A 20629-nucleotide genomic window follows, 5' to 3' on the forward strand; every position below is an offset into this window, starting at 1 on the left:
GTGTGCACCCTGGACTGAATTTACAAACCACAGGGTACAAACACAACACTGAGGGCAGTAGGTGGGTAAACTCTTAATCTGGGATCCTCTCACAGGTTAATCCGGCCATGCTGGAGGAAAATAACCACAAGTTTGAGATTTTTCACCACCCAACACGTTATCTTTTTGACAGCTTGTAACTGATTTATAAGCATTAGTAAATTATTAAACCATCAACAAAACTACATTAACTATAGATACCGCCATTAGTTATTAACCTGCTGTTTATTACTAATGACTTTATCTATAGGCTACTTGTCCGCACAGAAGGAAGACACAACCTTTTCTCCGCGTGACTCAGTGATTCAGTGTTTCTCCTCCCTCTCGCGGGCCCCCGGGGAGCTTCTGTACCGGCCAGCCAGGACTCCACTTTAGTAACCACTGGTGCAAAGGATGACCGGTCACACAAATGTCTCCTGGTCATCTACGATCTCTCCGGTAGAGTTTGCTGTGGCCGTTTCGTTTGCCTGCTTCCTCTGGGCTCCTCCCCCCCAGTCTGTGTATCAACTCTGTGACGGGTCACGTTATCGGAGGGGGGCAGTCGGTGTGAAAGCACTGAGCTCCCTCCCGACGAGTCACAAGCTGCCTGCGCTGCTTACGATCAAATATTAGTCAAAGAGTTGACGGGAAAGCGAAAGCAGCTGAACAACAGCCCGGGATTCGTATAAAAATCCCAGCGTTGAGCGCTATGCCGGACACACCGCTGTGATCTTACCGGAGGAGCCGGATCTCACCGCGGGCTGGATGCGATAAGCTCAGAAGCATTATAGGTGCACCGGAGTCTGCCGACGACATGGGAAATAAATAGTTGGTAACGTTGCTTTTCTTCCATAAGAATACATCGAATATGTTTCAGGAGACTACTCTAATGCTTGTTTGACAATAGGCAAGAGTGTCCTCGGCTAAAAATAAGATGTCAGTGTGATATTTTATTAGACAGAGTCTCATTTCCAGTGTCGCAAGTTGTCGCTTTCGAACGCCACAGCTTGTATGTGAATTCCCCGGCGAGTATTTACGAGCCAGATATTATATTGTCAATGTTAATTCTTTCGTTATGACAGTGTGTTGTCTAAGTTTGACTGTGATTGCACTTCGTTTGACACTTTGCTGCCGCTTGAATATATGAAGAGTTAATTTTCTTGGCCCACATCTCTCTGTGCCATTTTGGGCAGGATGTAAGTAACAAGACTTTGGTAGGCTTAAAGTGTCTTTCTTTATATGTTTCTAAAGGAGCTCAGTGCAGAAAGCAGTAATCCATATTTTGAAAAAATACTAATTTTCAGTTCTGCCCTTTTTTTAGTCACGGCACATCAGTTTGGATCCAGGTGAAGTCATGGATGCAAGTTGGAAAAACTGCTTGGAAGAGGAGCTTCTGTGTCCCATTTGCCTGAATGTGTTTGATGAACCCATCCAGCTGCCGTGCAAGCACAACTTCTGCAAGGGTTGCATCTCAGAGGCCTGGGCCAAAGACAATGCTGCGGTCCGATGTCCCGAGTGCAACCATGACTACAACCAGAAACCCACACTGGAGAAGAACTTCAAGCTTGCCAACATAGTCAAGCGCTTTAACGCGTTGAACACTGAGAAAGTCCCTGCTGTGCTGCAGTGTGTCCTCTGCAGGCGAGGCCCCCAGCTGCCTGTGCGGAAGGTCTGTCTGCGCTGCAAGGAGCCCTGCTGCCAAACTCATATCCAGACGCACCTACAGCAGCCGTGTGCAGCCCCGGGACACCTGTTAGTTGACGCCGAGGAGCTGAGTGCTTGGACCTGTCCCAGTCATGAGGAGTACAGGCTACTCCACTGTGAGGAAGAGCAGGTGGCTCTGTGTCCGTTCTGCTGCATCTCTCACTGCACTAACCAAAGACATACAGTCTGCGATGTGGATACACAACGCATACAAATGCAGGTAGATAAATCACACCCACACACACTCTCCTGCTCAGTAATTCACTTTAAACTGGCAACTGAAATGCGGGTGACAGTCAAAAAATGTGATAGATGCACTTTCTTTCATGGATTTTGCAAATGTTTCTCTCAGTTCTAGTCTATAAAGGCTTCCTTTATTTGCCTCTTCCTTTAATCTCATGTGATGTGAGAGGAGTGGACAGGTGAAAAGCCACCCCTCATAGCACCCACTCCACACTGCCACACCTTCACATTAGCCACCCTTTGCCTTGGGGTAAGTGCTGTGATGCAATCTGCATCCACCGGAAATGATAACCCCTGTGCAGTGGGGGCGGATCCACATGCAGTTTGTTTAGCTGGTTGGTTAGCTCACTTTCATCATTTGCTGACGAGGAAATGTTCTCTGGCTAGGCTGATAAATGAAATGACTGGTTTTGAGAAGGAAATGTGGTGATTTGTAGGATGTACACAAGACAGCAAGTTCATAACTTTGTGAGTTGGAAAAGTGATTCTAGTAAAATTCCCAGGGGGAAAGAGGAGCAGTGATTCTGCTTGTGTTAACTTAACTGACAAGATGTGAATAATGATCTTCCTTGGCAGGGTTGACCTCAGGATGCATGGAGGTATGCGTCTCGCTTAAGGCCAGCGTGTCATGGCTGTGTCCACCTCTGTATTTTCCTAATTTTTATACTTTAGTTCAGTTCACTCTCTTTTCGCAAGTCTAATCCAAGTGGCAAGGTGTAAAAAAACAACCACCCACACTGCCTTATACACAATTCTATCTGTGAAGGGGCGGTAGTGAGAATCAGATTAGTTTTAGCATCTGCCGTGTTGCGGTCTTGTTGAAACATTTGATGATCGCATTATTCCAGTCGGGAAAGTTACGGACGCATTTCTTTCCAGTGTGTAGATCACAAAGTTCTAAATTGGTAGAAGTCTTTGGTACAAAACTGTTGCTCTGGTTCAGAGCTATTATTGGGACAAAAGATGTCTGTTCAGCCCTTTCCACAGCTGCTCTCTACACACACACACACACACATGCACACACCCACCCATTTTTCTGTTCTTTCACAACTGTATGTTTGCAGGGTAAATGGAGTTAGAGTCCCTGGCTCTTCTCAGATGAACACTCTCCATGCTCGGGCCTTTAGACAGAGTGCACTCTAATATTGATAAATGTGGCAACAGCCAAAAAGTTAACTTCTTCTTGGATGCTGGGTCATTTGTTAAAGTAATTTGAGGCCAGAGAGGCTTCTCATCATCACTTACTGAGAGTTTGTTCTCCTTGACAGAGCTGTGGTCTATTTTGGTAAAAGGATTTTAAATTCCCCTGGCAGCACTCTTCTTGCTTTTTGGATAAACAAAGAGGGAAAAACCAATGTAGTTATGTTCATATCTTTGGTTGTTTTGGCTCTCAAAGGACACTTTTACAGTAACCCTTTGCAAGGTGTGCTGGTAAATTTGGGATGTGAATGGAAGAATAATATAATAGTAATGTCGTCCCTGGAACAGGCGGAGGTGGAGCCCTCCCACACAACCTCACCCTGGTTTTCTTCAGGCATCTCTGCAGGAAACCGTCGCTCCTGGAAGCTCCACCGTTAGCAATTTCTTCTATCTGGGCTGGAGTGAGTCAGTTCCCCAGAATGCTGAGGGCAGTCTATTGACATCAGACGTGGGGAATAGTTCTCAGTTGATTGTGAAAGAGGTTCTCTGTTCATTGAGCCTGAGGCTCCTCATTTAAACATGAGCTTCCTGGCAACCCGCGGGTGTCTGGATGCCTAAATAGGACAGTAGGGAAAGTGATCATTGGTGGGTTTAATCTTGATAAAGGTAGGCTTTCACGCTGCTACAGAGAGATCAGCAACCAGACAGTTCCCTCCAGCCCCCGTATGCTATTTCAAGCACACAACAAGACGAAAAGGGAATTGAAGGGAAATATGGCAAAATGAGGAAGACATGGTTGTTGAGCAGAAGCATCTAGGCAAAGAAAAGCTGCTGCCATTATGCGAAGCCAACTCACATAAAGCAGTTCATGCAATGTTTACGATAGCAATAACCCAGAAAGTGTTCTCTCCTGTTGTACAACTGTCACACAGAAGGTATAGGTACCACTGAGCTTTTATGCTCTGTGTTAAGACAGTGATTGTTGATGTAAGTGATCTCTCTGAAGGGTTTGAAAATATTAAGCACACAGCACTGGATGAAACGAGAAACACAGCTCAACTAACTAGGTACCACGTGAGTTTGCAGGGGAGAGTCAGTCACTATGGGTATTATCAGATTGTTTGGAGAGGACTGTTTAGCTGAAAGTGCCTCTTGTATAAGCAGTGTGTGGTGTGGAGATGTAGTACAGGTGTGGGATGTGACACAAGATTAAGGACGGCAGCTGATATTCAACGAGAATGTTGCTAGTCTCACTTGAGATGATGTGAAAATTTGACAGATTTCCATCACGTGCATGTCTCCAGAACATGCCACCACCTCTGTGTGAAGGTATGCTTGTAATGTTAGCTGCTATTGGTAGCTACTTAGCAAAACTTAATGGTGTCTGCTTAGTTGTATCTTTTAAAGCCTGACAAACACAATGAATGCCTATATGAAAACATCTGGCCTAAGTGCAACACTTACATACAGTTATTTACATACATATATTGGCAGACTTTCTCTTCCTCTTTCATTGGCACATCCACAATCATCATGTGCATGCTAGCAGAAACAACACAATGCATGGAACTGCTCACCATGACGTTCCTCTAGATGCCATAAGTAGTCAGAAATGCCACAGGGTACCTTTTAAGTCCAAGTGATCTAGTGATCCAAATGTAATCAAAAGCATTGTGCACCACCACAGTTTAAAACATCAAGTTTGACAACAAGTTTAAATCTGCTATTGCTCTCAGTACAACTGACAGGTCATCTAATACACAAACCAGATGATTATTCAGCCAACACACAACACTGATTTTTTTCCCCTGTCAGTTACATTCCTCCAAAATAGAAATTTGACAACATACAGTTACCTTAAGGCTAATTTAAGGCAGATTTGTTGCCCCAGCACCTCTTGATCATTTTATGATGTTTGGCCTGCTTCAACAAATCAGATAAGTCTCTATCTCTTGAGCTCACATAATACAGGCCTCAGTATCACAAACAATAAAGAAAAATACTTTCTTGATCTCTTTATTTGGATCCCCTTTAACACTGACAGTCAACACTGCAACAGCAATGCAGTGCAATTAAGGCATTTAATCAAATTAATGGAAATGTAATGTTTTCCTCTATGCACTTAAGCTGCACTGATCAATATTTTTATAGTAACAATGGATCATTTCATTATGTTTAATGTGGGAGACTCGTAAGAGATGACCCCACAAAGAAATTTCAGCCGACTCTGCAGTTCCCCTCAGCTCTATGGAGCTTTTTTAGCATCTTTCAGTTAGGCTAATTGTTTTGGTTTTATGATCTTCAGGTAACTTTACTGATTTGGTCCTCTCTCATCAGTGTCATTTCCAGCTGCGGCAGCCAGCCTGTATCAGAAAAAAAGATATAACCCCTGTACAGTATCTGCCCATCACTAAATAGCAGACTGTCAAAGTTAGCGACTAGCTAACATTAAAGTTAGCTAGCAACAAAGTTGTAAACTAGCTAAAACTGAGTATATTGGACTTAATGTAATCTGCTGGATGTGTAATTAGGCTAATTATTGCTAACACATTTACTAATAACTTTATAGGGCTATTATATGTTAATGTGGGGTTTACAGGTTGTTCCACTGTCCCCCAATGGCACTGAAACTCAGTTTATGCTGCTTTAACAGTGTACAAGCTCCTTTTGTTTATTATGTGCTCTTTACCTTGTTAGTGCATCTAATGTCAATAGTCCAAAGTCCATGTCACAATCCACATCTTAAATTGTGAAACAACTGAACTGGAGGAGACAGAAGTATTCCTGCTGTTTCCCAAATGACAAAATAATCAGCAGTTTTCCTCCCTAAACAAGACAAACAAACAAACAAAAAAGACTGTAGTATCCTGTATTGGCTCGTATTTTATGTTAATCATAGTCTTTCTTATTGTTTTGTTTTCGAAACTGGATGGACTGTTGGAAGTGCTCACTGTGGTATAGTGCTTTGGCCAGCCAGTTGTTCTACATAAGACTCCATGAGTGCTGTAAGCAGCTGAAGAGGCCTGTTGCTGCGATACCACAATGTAGATACCCTGAAACTCGCTCACTAGAGACCGCAGGAATGTCCTCATTCTCTCTATCTCTCTTCTGTGCTTCAAACTTTCTCTCTGTTGGTTTCACTCTCTCTTTTTTTGTATGTCTTTCTCAGTTTCTCTCTGTCCGTTCTTAGCACTTTGCCTTTCCTCCCGTTCCCTTTTTCTCCCATCCCACTCTCATGCGGAGGGAGAGAGCAGACCCCAGCGTTGTGCACACAGACATGACAATCTGTCACTGACACAGAGGCCAACGCAAACAATGGGAGCAATGCATGTGGCAAAAAGAGAAGGCAAAGAGAGGTAGTGTGAAACCCCTGCTTTTCTTGCTCCTTCCTGCTCCCTCACATACACATTAGCTTTCACATATAAATACATACACACGGCTTTGTTTCCATGACAGCAGGTTTTCTCTTACTTGGACAGGGTGCCTTTCCCATTCAGAAATAGTTCATTAAAAAATGTACCTGCCCTCCACTGTTCCTACTTTGCTGTCAGACTGTGACTTCAGATTGATTTGCATCTCCTGTCGTAAACGGAGAAGGATTATGGTTACCAGTTCTTTTACTGGCCTTTGGCTCTTTTTGCACTCTGAATCAGGCCACAGAGGAAGCCGGCTATTCCCAACAATGCACTTCACTTGTTGTAGCAGGGCCCCTGATAAACTTAGAAGCAATCAGAGATGGATTTGTGCAATTCTGTTTGCGTGTGCTGGTGCTCTCCTAATAGATAAATGTATGTGGTTGTCGCTGGCAGCTGTCGTTTCCTCCGTCTAATCAGGATGGTGGAGGAGGTTGTCTTAGTGACTCATGAATAGCAGCCAGGTTTGCAGAGGTCCCAGGAAAGGCCAGAGTTTTTAAGAAACTTTCAGTGTATGTGTGTGTGTGTGTGTGTGTGTGTGTATTTTTTTTCTATTGTTGTATCTTGTTCATCTGTCTAATCCATCTCTTGTATGTCTTCTCCCCACAGGCCATGCTAATGAGGCAGCAAGACAGACTGGAGGGTCGTGTTCAGAACATCGATGAGCAGCTCACCAAGCTGGAGTCAGACAAGACACTGATGAAGGTCCAGTACAACACACACATTGTGTAGACTTACAGAGACACAATTCTGAACATTATCAGTCCTTTAGTTCTTAGTCACCATGTAGGTTTGTGTTTGAATTGTGTCTACACTGTGCTGTTATGAAACCACTCTGCACCTTTGTTCGCTGTTGGAAAATGAAGAGAAAATATAATTTATTTCTAGCTTTGACTGGCTAGTGCACCAGAGCGGAAAATGCATTTTACAAATGACTTTCCTACTTTAGTTCTGAACAAGTGCATTCCACAAAATAGAAGAAAATATATATAAAATATACTTATAAAGTAATTCAACACATGAAGCCATTAATGTGTATTGAAGTATATTTTTTAATTTTTATCCAATGTGTTTTATTATTTTACTTTTCTTATATCTTTATGTAGTTTTGATGTTTAGCCAGGAAATTGTGGAAACAATTGGTAAAAGATGAAAAGTTGCAAAATTGGCACTCCAGCAGTTTAATGTTGCACATTTGATTGACTCACAAGAGACTGATTAAGGACAGAATGGTCAGGAAAGTGATTAATTTTCCTCAGCCACCAAAGACTTTGTACTACTTTTGTAGGTTGAGTGGTATTTTTCACTGCTACTCAATGCATTTTGACATGTAAAACAGTTGCTGTGCCTGTATAATTTGTGTGTGAATGCATTTTGCGCACGTTTTATAACTCGTCTCCAACCTGTCCTCTCTCCAAAGGATGCAGTGTCTGAACTGAAGGAGCGTGTGAGAGCCCAGTACCAGAGGATGCATACGCTGCTAGAAGCAAACCAGGCTGAAACCATGCAGATGCTGGAAAGCACTTGCACCATGTACGTGAGGAAAAACTCCCAGCAGGTTCTGCAGCTCAACGAGAGGCGACAGGAAGCAGAAACACTCCTGAGCTCAGTACAAACGTTCTTCCAGAGAGCGGACAGCATTAACTTCATAAAGGTAAAATATATATATATATATATATATATATATTCACCTGCCTTTCCATTTCTCCTACATGCATTCATGTCCGTACAGTCACACAAACACGAATCAGTTGTTGTATAGCATTCAAAGGCAGATGGTGGGTCTGAAGGACTTTTGTGTTTTATCTCATTCTGTCTTTTTCAGAATACAAAACCGTACCAGCTGCTAATAGACAGGTAAGCATTGTTATTTCTTTTCTGTTTCACTTTACTCTACATGATTGTATTTAGTATTTATCATATGTTATACAATCAGAGTGAGAGGGCTAAAGCTGTGAGACGGCAATTAGTATTGCGTTGTTTGGTGTTATTGATTAGTTAGATATTGTGCTCTTTTAATATTCCTGCTCTCTTTTCAAAGCTGTTCATCTCTGTAAACTAAATCGGTGACGCTTTCATTAAAACAGTGTTTAATCAAATGTTCTCTTACCAACCACAATTTACTTTTCATATACCTGTGTAATTCCTCGCCTGTGTTTTAAAACAAAAGAATTTTCCTTGCATAAGAAGACACGTATACTTCGCTGTTGGATGTCAGTTGACGAGCAAATTATTCTTCTAGTCTTTGAAATATAAACCCAAGTCTCAAGGTGCAGAATGCGTCTCAAGCGAGGGTGCAATTCTCTGTGTTATTTTTCAGGTCAAACTCACATCTGAGTAGTGCCATCCCTCCACTCAGAGTGGGCCAGCTCAACTCTCATCATTTGCTGTCTGAACTCTCAATGAGAGAGAAGAACCTGCGAAAAATGCTGGAAGGTAAGAAAGAGAAGCAATGAATGATTCGTAAGATTGTAAGATATTTAGCAGTTTCCGGGATATAATATGGTCAGGAGGATTAACTATTATCTGCTCCTGCCCCGCCACTACTCTCCACTCTCAGAACCGTTCAACGAGGCGCCCATTCTTGAGATCGTCCAGTCTCGCAGCAGCTCTGCTGGCTCCCAAATGGGGACGAGTTCAGGACTACAGAAGAGGAAGTACAGTATGGCCTTCCTAGGGAGTAACACAGAAAACTCCACCTCCCAGGATCCTCCACCATTGCTCTACAGCAGCAAAAAACCCTTCCTGCCTGACCAGAGTCATCGCGCTTCGTCCATGTACGCATCTGAAGGCCTCCCCCAGAATTTTCATGCTGGCCCCGGCCATAGTCGGCTCCTTGATGCCTCAGCCCATCACATGGTGGGTCTAGGCTCCAGCTCCAGCCACCACTCAGGGACCTTATTCCCCCCCTCCCACTTCCCCAGTGGAGGTGCCTCGCAACAAGCCATGTACGAAGGGAGGAAAGTACTGATGTGCACTCTGAATAACTGCTGCTGCTCCAGGGCCCCCGCTGCTCGTGCCCGGCCTCCGTACCCAGCGTCGGACTCCTTCCCCTCCATGACCTCTCAGGAGTTTCCCCCACATGCCCCGCTATCTGCCAGCCAGCCGCTGCAGCATTTTCCCATCAGGGGACTGATGGAAGCCTCACAGACAGCCAGGCACCCTGACTTCTACGGGCTGTATGGCCAGTCTTCAACCAAGCATTATGGGACCAAGTAATAAACCAGAATCAGTTTGTTCCTTTTTATTCAGAATTGGCATCAGAATTTCCATGTTTCCTTTGTGTTACTTTCCATTTTGGTTCAGAGGTATGTTGTCAACTTTGTGTTTCCTACACGCCTTCATGATAATGTTGTTTTGACAGTTACTTGACCCTATCTTGGGAAACCAACCGCGGTTAACTTTGGTAGCCCTGTTTACTTTCTGAATCACAGTGACAGCTGTAATGCTCTAATTTGAAAACATTTTGTATTTTTTATTTATTATCTGTTTTAATTCGACTGGAAGTGCTAATGTGAATAATGTAGTCTTAAATCCATTCAAGCGGTGAACTAAGAAACAACATATCCTTCATCACAAGTCCTGACATGGGACTCCAGAGACTTCAGTGCCTAAAAAGACTGTTAACGCGCTCTTAATGTACTTGCAAGCTCCTGGCTCTTGATTATTTCCTGTTTGCGGCTGAAAGCATGCAGGGAGCCTCTCCATGCACTCCAAAGTCCATGTGGCTTTCAAAACACACTGGACTACAACTGCTTGTCAGGTTTTTCATGAATTTTTATATAAGATTATGAATAAACCAAAAACCAGTGGAAAATATTGAATAAACAAGCATATTAAATGATATTTTGGTGTATTTTAAGCATTGATTTACAGACTTTGATGTAATCGTGTGGGCTTTTAACCTTCCCCTAAACCAGCTGACACATTTATTATTTTAAACATGATGTTTTATTGTAGTTTGGGGTCTGTTTGTACTGAGAATCACATTGTGTTAAGAGGTTTTGCAGTCTGACTCAGTGGGTTACAGTTGAAATGTCAGAGCTTCCTGTAAAAAGAAGAGAAAAGCCATTATTACAGTGCATCCCACCCTGCAACTCACCCACAGTCTATTCATAGGTTAAGGTTAGTAGATGGAAAAGAGAGACACTGGGTGACCACATGTTTGAGATCTGCTGTACTCAGAGGAATCTCAGAACATGGTGGAGGAGGTTTGGACAATGATTTGTTAAAGACCGGGCAACAGCAGGCCCATTATCTGCCAATTTAGGACAGTTCACTTCCTTGTCAACATCCTGGTCTCTGGCAAAGTCTCTGTCTCATCCCTCTTTGTCTCATTATTGGAGCTGGTTGTCAAGTTAGGTCAGAGAACAGGAATAACTGATGAGCAGCACCTCCCTCCTCTGTCTCTCTCTCTCTTCCTCTCCCGGGGTATCATTTGCCAGGGCTCGATGCAGAGGAGGAGGAGGAGGAGGAGGAGGAGGAGGAGGGTCAGAGTGGTGGATGATATAAGCGCAGAGTTTTAATGAGGGCTGGGACAGTATAGTCATCTACTTATCTGTCACTCATACGCCTTTCATCGCTCCCCTCCCCCTTAGCAAGACGGTGAGATAGAGGGAGCGAGCTGAGGGGCGGAGTGGAGAGGGAGGAAGAATGGTTAGTGGGTTTTTTTTGGGGGGGGGGGGCAGAGCAAGTGAGGCACATCACTTATTTATGGGTTATAAAACGTTCTGCCCTCCCGTTTCATTCTCCCTTTTCTTTATTCCAGTTAGGTTTTCATTTTTTTTTCTTTAATTGAATTCAAGAGTGCAAATACTCAAATGTCTGATATCCTCTCCGTAGAAGCCAGCACACTTCAGCAGCAAATACATGAGGCAGAGGAGGAGGAGGAGCTTAGGTTTAGTTACAGTGTGGCATCAATTTGACATTTATTGTGTGTGTGTGTGTGTGTGTGTGTAAGCCTATTAGCATTCCCCTTGTGCACTGTTCCTTCTGTGTGTGTGTTATTAATAAAACATACAGTAGAATATCTGAGGGAGGCCATACTATTAATTTAATCCATATATAAATAATTTCATTTATAGCTGCACATTTCATTTTAAACTGTAAAAACTTATTTTAGTTTGAAAAAAGTACAAATATTTGGAATCAGTATTTTCCTTAAGACTAAGCAGTATCTTGATTGCCCACTGCAGGTCATTACACTGTCTAATAGTATTTGTAGTCATTTACCAATCTTAGTCTTAGCACAAGTATTAAAGCTTGAAACAAAAAGGTGTGTAGCTTTGTGTGACTGTTTGGTTTGTGCCATCTCCTGTGCGTGCTCAGAGCGGGTCAAATCCTGTTTTGCGAGCGAATGTGTGCTCAGGTGTCGGCACACAATCACCCAGTTAGTGTATGTTTCCTCATATATGTGTGTGTGTTAGTGTGTGTGTGTGTGTGTGTGTGTGTGTGTGTGTGTGCTCATTGAGGTTGCGTATAGGGTGAAGGGTGATGCACTTGACAGCTGTGCTCTGTTGTGGCAGGTGTGTTGGAGCTGTATATGTATGAGTACAACACGCCCCTGCCTGCAGCAGGACGTGAGCCTGTTTTTTGTGAGTGTGTGTGTGTGTGTGTGTGTGTCTTTGTCTTCAATGCATGGGGAACTGTCAGCTGTTGTGCAGCTGTTGTTTGTGTGTTTAAGCCAGTGGGTAGAGGTACAATTGGAGTTACAGTGGGCACTATCTCTCCCTCTGTGTCTTTCACACACAGTTTCTTGCCCAGCATTTTTTACAGCATATTCCTCAGAGTATATTTATATTTGATGACATGTTGATACTGTAGGAGATGTTGGCACCTGAGATGTCAGTAATAGCTCCACAACATTTGAATCGCAGCCACAGATCCGCTGCTGAACAAACTAAAAGAGGATGTTTTATATCGAAAAAGAGGATGTTTTGCAAACAACTATAAAGTCTCTAAGGAGAATTTCCACCTTAAACATCTCAGATTTTTGTGTCAGATCCCTACAATTAAAGAAAGGAACTTTCTAAATTTACCATTTTGCAGCAAGATTAAATAATCAACCAGTCAATACAACTACAAGAGGAGACAAAAGTACTTATTAAAAATACAGATTGCCTCCAACTCACACTGGTGATATACAGCAGCGCAAGAGTATGTGAGGGTGGAGTTTTCCTCCATAACTTTAATGGATATTATTGATGTGGTCCCAGTACATTTACACTGCTTGCAGCTTGTGTAACTGTCCCATCAGTTCAGCGGTGGATGTGGGAGGCGGCTGACATGGCAGCACTGAAGTATTATAGTATGTATAATGAATGAGTGAATATCAGTGTTATTAGTCTGGGCACACACACTGTGTTAGCAGTCCTCCCGCTGACACTGACAGGCACATGGACATATACAGCATAATGCATACAGAGCGGCTATTCATCAAACATGCAGAATGCTAACCTTCATCTGATAAGGCCTTTGAAATCTGTGCCAAAACTCCAGTCCAGGATAACAGTACACACACACACACACTCACACACACACACACACACAAACACACACGCGAGTGCACAAACATCAAAGACAAAGATCCATGGCCAATGTTTATTGATCTCCAGGTCTATTTTTGCTGCTCGTGGAAATCATTGTAACATAAACCAGCCCTCTGTTGACTTTCAGCCGAAGGGAAACAGGCAACATAAAAACAATGTATGTAAGTGAAATAAGCAAAGACAGGAAGGGCGTGTGCAGGTGAGCTGCACCATCGCAAATGTGTCTCTACATGTGAACATGGCAGGCACATCAGATCAGAATTAAAGGGCATTTCAGAGTCAGTCTGTGGAGAACAGCTGTATCAGTTTTAGAGTGAGAATGCAAAGTGGCGTGCTTCAGCTGTTGCCATGGTAACTTTGGGCACTGGAGTGACACATGCAAGTGCAAGTGTATTTTTACTCAAGATTTTAGTTTATTTATAACTATAAATTTGAGTTTTTTTGGTTTTTCCCTTTATTGCATTATTATTATTATTATTATTATTATTATTATTATTATATTGCAGCTTTACACATTTGTTCAACTACATTTGAGAGAAAATATTTACTGTTTCCTCCACTGCCTTTCTCTAAAGGCTGTAGTAGAAAGTGGCACTTTTTTTAAAAGTAGAACAGATATGTCTGCGTGACAATTAGTTCTGCTACTTCTGCTTCTGTTGTCTACATCGACCAGCTTTTTCATCGCTTTGGGCCAGATAAAACTGACAGAAACTCAACACAAGGTCTCCATGTGCTCAGAGGGAGCGTGTTGCAGCAGTAAATACAGACAGGCGCAGTCAAAATCTCCAGTCAACTGTCTTTCTAGAGTTATTGCACAGGCGCCAGAAAATCCCCAGCTTTTCCTCTCTCGAGTTCAATATAGGGACATGATGTTTCTCTTTCTGTTTAAAATAACTTTCCAAAACCGTCTTCCTTACTGGAACACTTGTGCGCTTGTAAATGGACTGGATATATGAACAGTATATGCATGTTAAAAATGCTAAATGGTGAAAGTAAGTAAGTAAATGTGTACTGTTAGTGTTTTTGTGTTCAAATGTACTTTTCTTAGTCTTGGAAAATAGATATGATGGGGAAGCAAAGCTGAAAATGTAGACTGTGAACATTTTACTGTAGATGTTCTCCTGCTGATTATTTTTTCCTAGGACAGGCCCACAATAGGCCACATTAGTTATAGAGACAGGCCATGAATCTGATCATTTTCTTCTACCTAGCTCTCCCTACAGTGGACTTAACAATGAACCTAAGCCGCTCTGACACTGACGCTCCCCGATGGGATCAGAGTACATTTACGAGCTGACTGAAACATTTCTATATTGCAGACTGTCAAACTGTCCCACTGCCTAATGCCACCCAGGACCAGGTCAGAGAACAGCCTCTCTGTTATTTAATGAGTGACTCAGCGGCATCCATATTTATGAATAAGAGCCAACCTCTGGCAAAGATGAAGCTGGATTCTTTTACAGTTACTTGATTATACTCATGGTGCTGCCTGGTACTTTCCAATCATCAGTCAATTGTATGAAAGTCCTACCCAAAATGAAAAATTAGTCATCCATTTACTGTATTTTCATCTTGAACACTCCCACAGATGATCAGTTCTACACCCTCTCTTAATGTGCTGAAATTAATGAGGCCATCTTTTTTTCAATCATAGTGTTGTCAGTGAGGAGAAGACACAAATAACGAGGACAGATTTACATCATATGATCGATACTTAGACTTGTATGATGTCTAACAGGCTGTTTTTGAGAATTTTATGCTTTTAGAGCTATAAAAAGGTCATGTCCTCGCTGTCATGTAGACAGAAATGTAGGAAGTTTAACTGTAGAATGGAATTTAGAAACCACAATCATAAAAACATAGATCTGTTTAAAGTGCATATATACAGAGAAGGACTCTAAAGATCAAATTCTGCGCAAAGTAAGAAGAAAGCTACCACCGTCTCACAAATATCACTGAAGTTTAACATGAAGGTAAGCAGAGAATACAGAAATCTGATGGAGTGCCAACTCTTCCTATTAGATATAAGAATAAACCCTAATTTTTCAGTAAAATTTCTTTTAAAAATGCTTCCGTGTTGCTGCTCCTTCTACAGAAACAAGCATTGCTCACAGCTGTAACCTCTACACGAAGGTGAGGACTTAATGCGCCGCACAGACGCTGTACCATAAAACCCTTATACCCAATAAAAGTGGTGTAAAGGTTCACAAACTCCCACTCAGCACACACCAGATGGATGTGCTTTATGAGTCAGAAAATAAGAAGCAGCAGCACCTGCCCCCAGTGACATTAACTAGTTGTGGGATTGTTACACGTTGATTTGCTATCTGTCACATGACCACGAGGGCTGTCTGACTATGGTGGTGTGTAATTCAATTAATCTTTCTCCTGCTACCCTGAAAGAGCTGAGATATTCTTGTGATCTGTGAAAGCACCATCAAAATCCAAAGCAGGTGATGTGATGTCATCTGAGGCTATTACTCCTGTTGTTTCATCACCCTCCTCGCACAGAGAGAGGGATGAGAGTCGCAACTACGGCAACCAACTGGGACAGTTTTGGGTAAGAGTACAAAATGATTTATTTAAGCTTCCTCTGATGAAAGCATCCCCACCCTCCTTGTCTTTTTGCGCCTCATTCCTGTCTCCTTGTGAACAGAAAGCTGCCATCGAGGGCATCCCACAGGTGGTCATCTCTCATGTTACCATGGCAGCACTTGGCATGACTGAGTTGTGTCAGGACAGTTGTGTTAGTGTTACCCTGTTGTGGACGCTTGGCGCTCAGCATTGTGGCTTATTAAGCGTTCTCGCCCCCAACTTTTCCTGACTGTGTCCCACCGTGCCACAGTTGTGCTGCCAAATCATGCAGAGGTAGGAGAGGTATGAATTAGGCTGTGAGTGTTTATGGCTGAATATGTGTTTTTCATCAGCAGGTGATCCCCCCCCACCCCCCACCCCACCCTCTGCAAGTGAAGATGGTGGGAGTGCATAGGTGGACAGAGCCTCTCTGGTTAAGCAATTGTAGTGTGCCTTGTCATTTGTCTGCTGGGAACGGTTGTGTTGCTTCTCCTTTTTCTGATTCCTCCCATTTCTTTTCCCCATATCTCCTCCATTCTTATCTGCCTGGTGCCTGCAGCCTGCTCCCCACAGAGTGGGAGTTGACGCTTATCCTCCAGATAAATCCTTTATTGTGCAGTAAAGTACTGCTAAGAAACGCTTTCAAACGCTGAATATATGTAATGAGTAAGATCTGTCTTTGTAATTTTCCCGGCTCCTGGGCCGTATCACTTGATGTTTGTACAGTGCAGATGGGATTGTAATGTGTATGTAGATGATGCGGACTGTAACCTGATACAACCACATCTGCCTTCATGAGGCTTTAACTGGCATCACGCCACTTACTGGCACCCTTCAGTCACCCCAATGAGTTGTCCATTGTTGGTGTTTTACAGTTAGCTTGGCCAATTATTTTACACTTTAGGTCATGGTGATATCAGTGGAAATAGGTTTTTATTCACCTGACCAGATCTCTGCTCAGTTTAGTCTTTTTTCTATTGTTTATTCTTCATTTGATCTTTTTTCCATCCCACTGAATTCAGATTTACAACCTTAAAGGCCCTGAAAATCTTCTTTCTAAAGAGCAACAGGTTCCTACAAGAATGCAACACTTTCTGCATTTCACTCAGAGATTTGGGATATTTTTTTGATAGTTTTTGAGTGTTAAAGGAGATGTTTGTAAGTTTTGCTACTGCTACATAGGCAGCATTAGCATTAACCGCTGTTTACTTCAGTCTTGGCATGAGCTTCAGCCATTGTTGCGTTTACAAGACAAAGGGTTATAATGTGTCCTCTGAGTAGCGCTACGTCTTCAGGGCGAACCGCACACTACAGTAACTCCGAATTGAAAAGTGACGAGACAGGCCAAACCAGGAAGGGCTTGCTGGTTAGCATGCTAACTTCAGTACAAGAAAAGATAGTGATAGAAATTGAAGCCAAACAAGAGGGTTGTTTCCGCCACTGGAGACAGCTCTACGTGAGTAAAAGAATTAGTTTGATGTTGAACTCACAAAGTTTCTTCTAGACTGGTAAGTAAGCCAAACATCAAGCTAATGCTAATGTTGGCTATGTAGCAATAGCAAAACTTACAAATAACTCCTTTAAGCTCTTGAAAAACTCAGGATTTTTTCTTTTTTAATCATTAATAGCTAATGTTAAAGTGAAATACTTTGTAACTGAAAACTGAATTTGTTTTCAGGGGCTTTACGTGTGGTGCTGTAGTCATAAATTGGTTAAATAAATTGACCAGCACAATGCTGGCTTTCTGTTACATGTGTTTACTGTGCCCTTTTGGTGAACTCCTTTACTTGATCTTCTTGCAGTTCACCTCACAGAACAGATTTCGTACTGATGCTTTAGTGTTGTCCCTCATTTGTAAGTTGCTTTGGACAACATCTGCCAAATGAGTAAATGTAAATGTTTACATGAAAACCTACTTGATCTGCGTTTCAAAGAAGGCACTAAACTTAAGTGACCATGTTAATATATAAACTATATATAGTTAACTAGAAATTAACGTTTTATTTATATGAATTCAAAAGGGAGATAAAATGAACACAAACTGATGCATTCACTATGAGTACAAAATCTTCACATTTATGACATCTCACATAGAAAAACAGTATTTTAGAAGTACAAACTGGAACAACTGGAAATGGAGACACTCTTGTGAAACATTTAATAATCTGTATGTATGTACGTATGTATGTATGCAAATCATGTGATTGCACCATCCAGCTGAAATCATGATCTGGAAACCCTCTCCGGTCTGACAAGTACACACACGCACACACACATTTTTACTTTTACAAGAACAGCATCTTTAAACAATACCAGAATCCACTGGTGGTAAAAGACACATTTTCCACCACTGATGCAAAAAATCCACATCAGCAGTGGTGACCGTATCATATACAGTATAAAACACTTGGTAGCATTTAATAGCAAAAACAGTTCTTCTATAAGTGAATGTCTTAAGCGCAGTTAAATACACTGCTCAGACCGAGAGGAGAGGCAAGAACATCGGAGCCCCTCGTGATGTTCCTTCCTCCCACAGCATGTTTAGCTGCCACCACACTAAGCATTCACATGGCTGTGTGGAAGAAGTAGTAACTCTGTAAAATGTGTCCGTCTGGTACAAAAATCTGTGGTATTTCTTACAACGCGTCATCGAGTGGGTGAGGCCATTCCAAAAACCCTTCAGCGACCTCTCCGCCTACTGCTTTTGCTTCTTCTTTGCTGGTTTGATGGGGCTGATATCTTCCTCCTCATCCTCGTCGTCATCGTCTTCATCATCCTCATCAGACAGATCGGAGTCTTCAACCTCTGAGGCTGCACGGGAACAGGAGACAATGTTGAATCACTGTCGTCATTTGAATACTGGTGTTATATTTAATTATAAGGCCAGAAAGGTCGCTCTATTTAATCTGCCCTTTCAACTGACCTCATGCACATTTAGTAAAATGCAGCTGCACACACTCATTACTACAAGCAGTAAAGTGAAAAGAATAGGGTCTAATCCTGATCAGAGTTTTCCCTGCAGTACTGATAAATGTATATTTCACAGTTTTGAATTAAGTTACAGTCTACATTTGAAAAGTTTTAAAAACATATCAACTGTGCCAAAGGTCTTAGATTTCATTTAGAAAGAAAGTTGACATTTTACAGCCCAAAGATACATTTAACCTTTCATGTCACTGGGTCAAATTCAAAAGAAACTGAATATAGAAACAAAGTATTTCAGAGCTTCAAGAATCCCAGCAACACATTACATTAGCTGCTTAGTTACTGCATTAATTTGTCAAACGGGCAAAGCATTGATTAATCTTTCGATGATCTTCTCGAAATGTCAGAAGAAATGTGAACAATGCATCTCACAATTTTCCAAAACCCGAGCTCACATAGGGGATTCAGTTAATCAAAGAAAACCAGTGAGAAGCTGTATTTTTGCTTAAAAATGACTGAAATGATTCATTATTAAAACTGCTACTTATTAATTTTCTGTGGATCAGCTAGTTTTATAAGCTTGAACGCAGGGAACCACCATAATTGTTCAATTTTTGGAAATGACACGAGTTGTTGTACAGAGAATTTAAGAGTTATTCCTTTATGCTTTTTAACAGCTTACTCACTGACTCCTAAATATTTTTATAATCTTTTGATATGAATCACATACAAAAAACAGGGATACTGTCAGTGGTTCATTAGTTGTTTGACAAAGTACTGGTAGGGTTAAAAGGCTTTTGTTACCAATGAGGTGTAGCCCGCTGATAGTAACTGGCCCTGAACCAGCCTTGAGCCGGATGGTCACTGGTGCTTTCAGCTCAAACTCCCCCAGACTCACCTGATGAGAGAAGAGTAAAGAGATATCAAACTTCAGCCTCTGCTGTGTGGTACATCAGCATGTGTGTAGAGTTTATTCACAACATCGGACAATACCATGGGCAGACAGCTGATGTGAAGGTTGGCGATGGGAACTGAAATCGTCTTTCCTTGGTGGTTCATGGCTGTTACCTCCACCACATTGCTCTCCTCCTTGGCGCCTTCTCCCAGACAAATCTACAGGAATCAGAGATTCATTTAGACAACATTTATTCAATCTGTTGGCCACATCACAGTATGATTTGACACATTTAGACTTCAGGGGTGGAGTGAGGACTTTTGCAGCCCTGATAATGTGATGACACAAAATCTCTGCTGCAACTGTACATACTGTTCTGAGTTCAAGGAAGTGCTCCAGGTCCTCTTCTTCATCTCCTTGGAAAGTGTAGAAAGGGACTTTGGAGGACAGCTCGCAGCCTGGAGGAAAAAACCACAACCAGGATTAAATATGTTGCCGTTTCTTTACATTCATGTAAAATTAGCGCGCTGGCTAATAGCTGAGAAAATGTCGGGTTTTTTGTTTTAGAAATATCGAGGCAGATTCATAGAAGTAACCCACGTGTGCGCCGACAGAGATAAACTGATAAACTGGATTTAAATTCTTCTTACTGAACAGGAAGCTCTCCAACTTTGATTGACCAGCTAGTCCGAGATCCGGCGATTCATCGTCGTGGAAAGACATTTTGCCGAAGCACTAAATATATATTTTTGAGATTAGCTGTTAACGCGTTACAGCTAAATGAGCCTCTCACGAAAAATAACAAGCGCGTCGCAGACTAAAAACATGACTACATCGTCATCACTGTGCGCCTGTGTCTTGTCATGTTTTTTTTTTTTCCTAACTACACGAGCTAATACATGAATTAGTAGAGTTAAATTACTACGTTACTCAAGGATTACAATAAAAAATAAAATAAAATAAAACTGTTTTTTGTAATGATGTGTAGCTGCCAAGGGAACCAAAAAAGAAAAAAAGTTTGGATTTCAATTAAACTGCCTCTCGGCATTTATCAATTTGCCCAAGAACTTTTACAATCAAGAACAATCTCTCTCCAAGAAGCAGGTGTACATAGATTATTCCACTCAATACAGAAATTACAATATAATAAATTAACAATAAATCCACCA

The 20629-nt window shown here is 41.9% G+C and overlaps 2 protein-coding genes across 3 annotated transcripts; one reads left to right on the forward strand and one right to left on the reverse strand.

The window, feature by feature from the left end:
- Positions 1–591: 591 nt before the first annotated feature.
- On the forward strand, positions 592–10364 carry trim8a (tripartite motif containing 8a). Of its 2 annotated transcripts, none has more exons than XM_056395380.1 (7): positions 592–850; positions 1340–1942; positions 7128–7223; positions 7939–8172; positions 8344–8375; positions 8839–8954; positions 9079–10364. In XM_056395380.1, exons 2-7 carry the CDS (start codon positions 1373–1375, stop codon positions 9735–9737), a joined length of 1707 nt encoding a protein of 568 aa, XP_056251355.1. In that variant the 5' UTR covers positions 592–850; positions 1340–1372; the 3' UTR covers positions 9738–10364. The 2 variants fall into 2 exon arrangements, with proteins under 2 accessions (XP_056251355.1, XP_056251357.1); XM_056395382.1 differs by having other exon boundaries at positions 592–846.
- A 7257-nt stretch (positions 10365–17621) lies between these two features.
- npm3 (nucleophosmin/nucleoplasmin, 3) lies at positions 17622–20278 on the reverse strand. The gene is made up of 5 exons (XM_056395625.1): positions 20111–20278; positions 19833–19918; positions 19559–19678; positions 19370–19463; positions 17622–18451 (listed from the first exon to the last, which is right to left on the reverse strand). The coding sequence occupies exons 1-5, from the start codon at positions 20181–20183 to the stop codon at positions 18336–18338; spliced, it is 489 nt and encodes a 162-aa protein (XP_056251600.1). The 5' UTR covers positions 20184–20278; the 3' UTR covers positions 17622–18335.
- Positions 20279–20629: the final 351 nt, after the last annotated feature.

The sequence above is a fragment of the Seriola aureovittata genome, chromosome 14 (assembly GCF_021018895.1).
Source record: "Seriola aureovittata isolate HTS-2021-v1 ecotype China chromosome 14, ASM2101889v1, whole genome shotgun sequence".
NCBI classification, from domain to species: Eukaryota; Metazoa; Chordata; class Actinopteri; order Carangiformes; family Carangidae; genus Seriola; species Seriola aureovittata.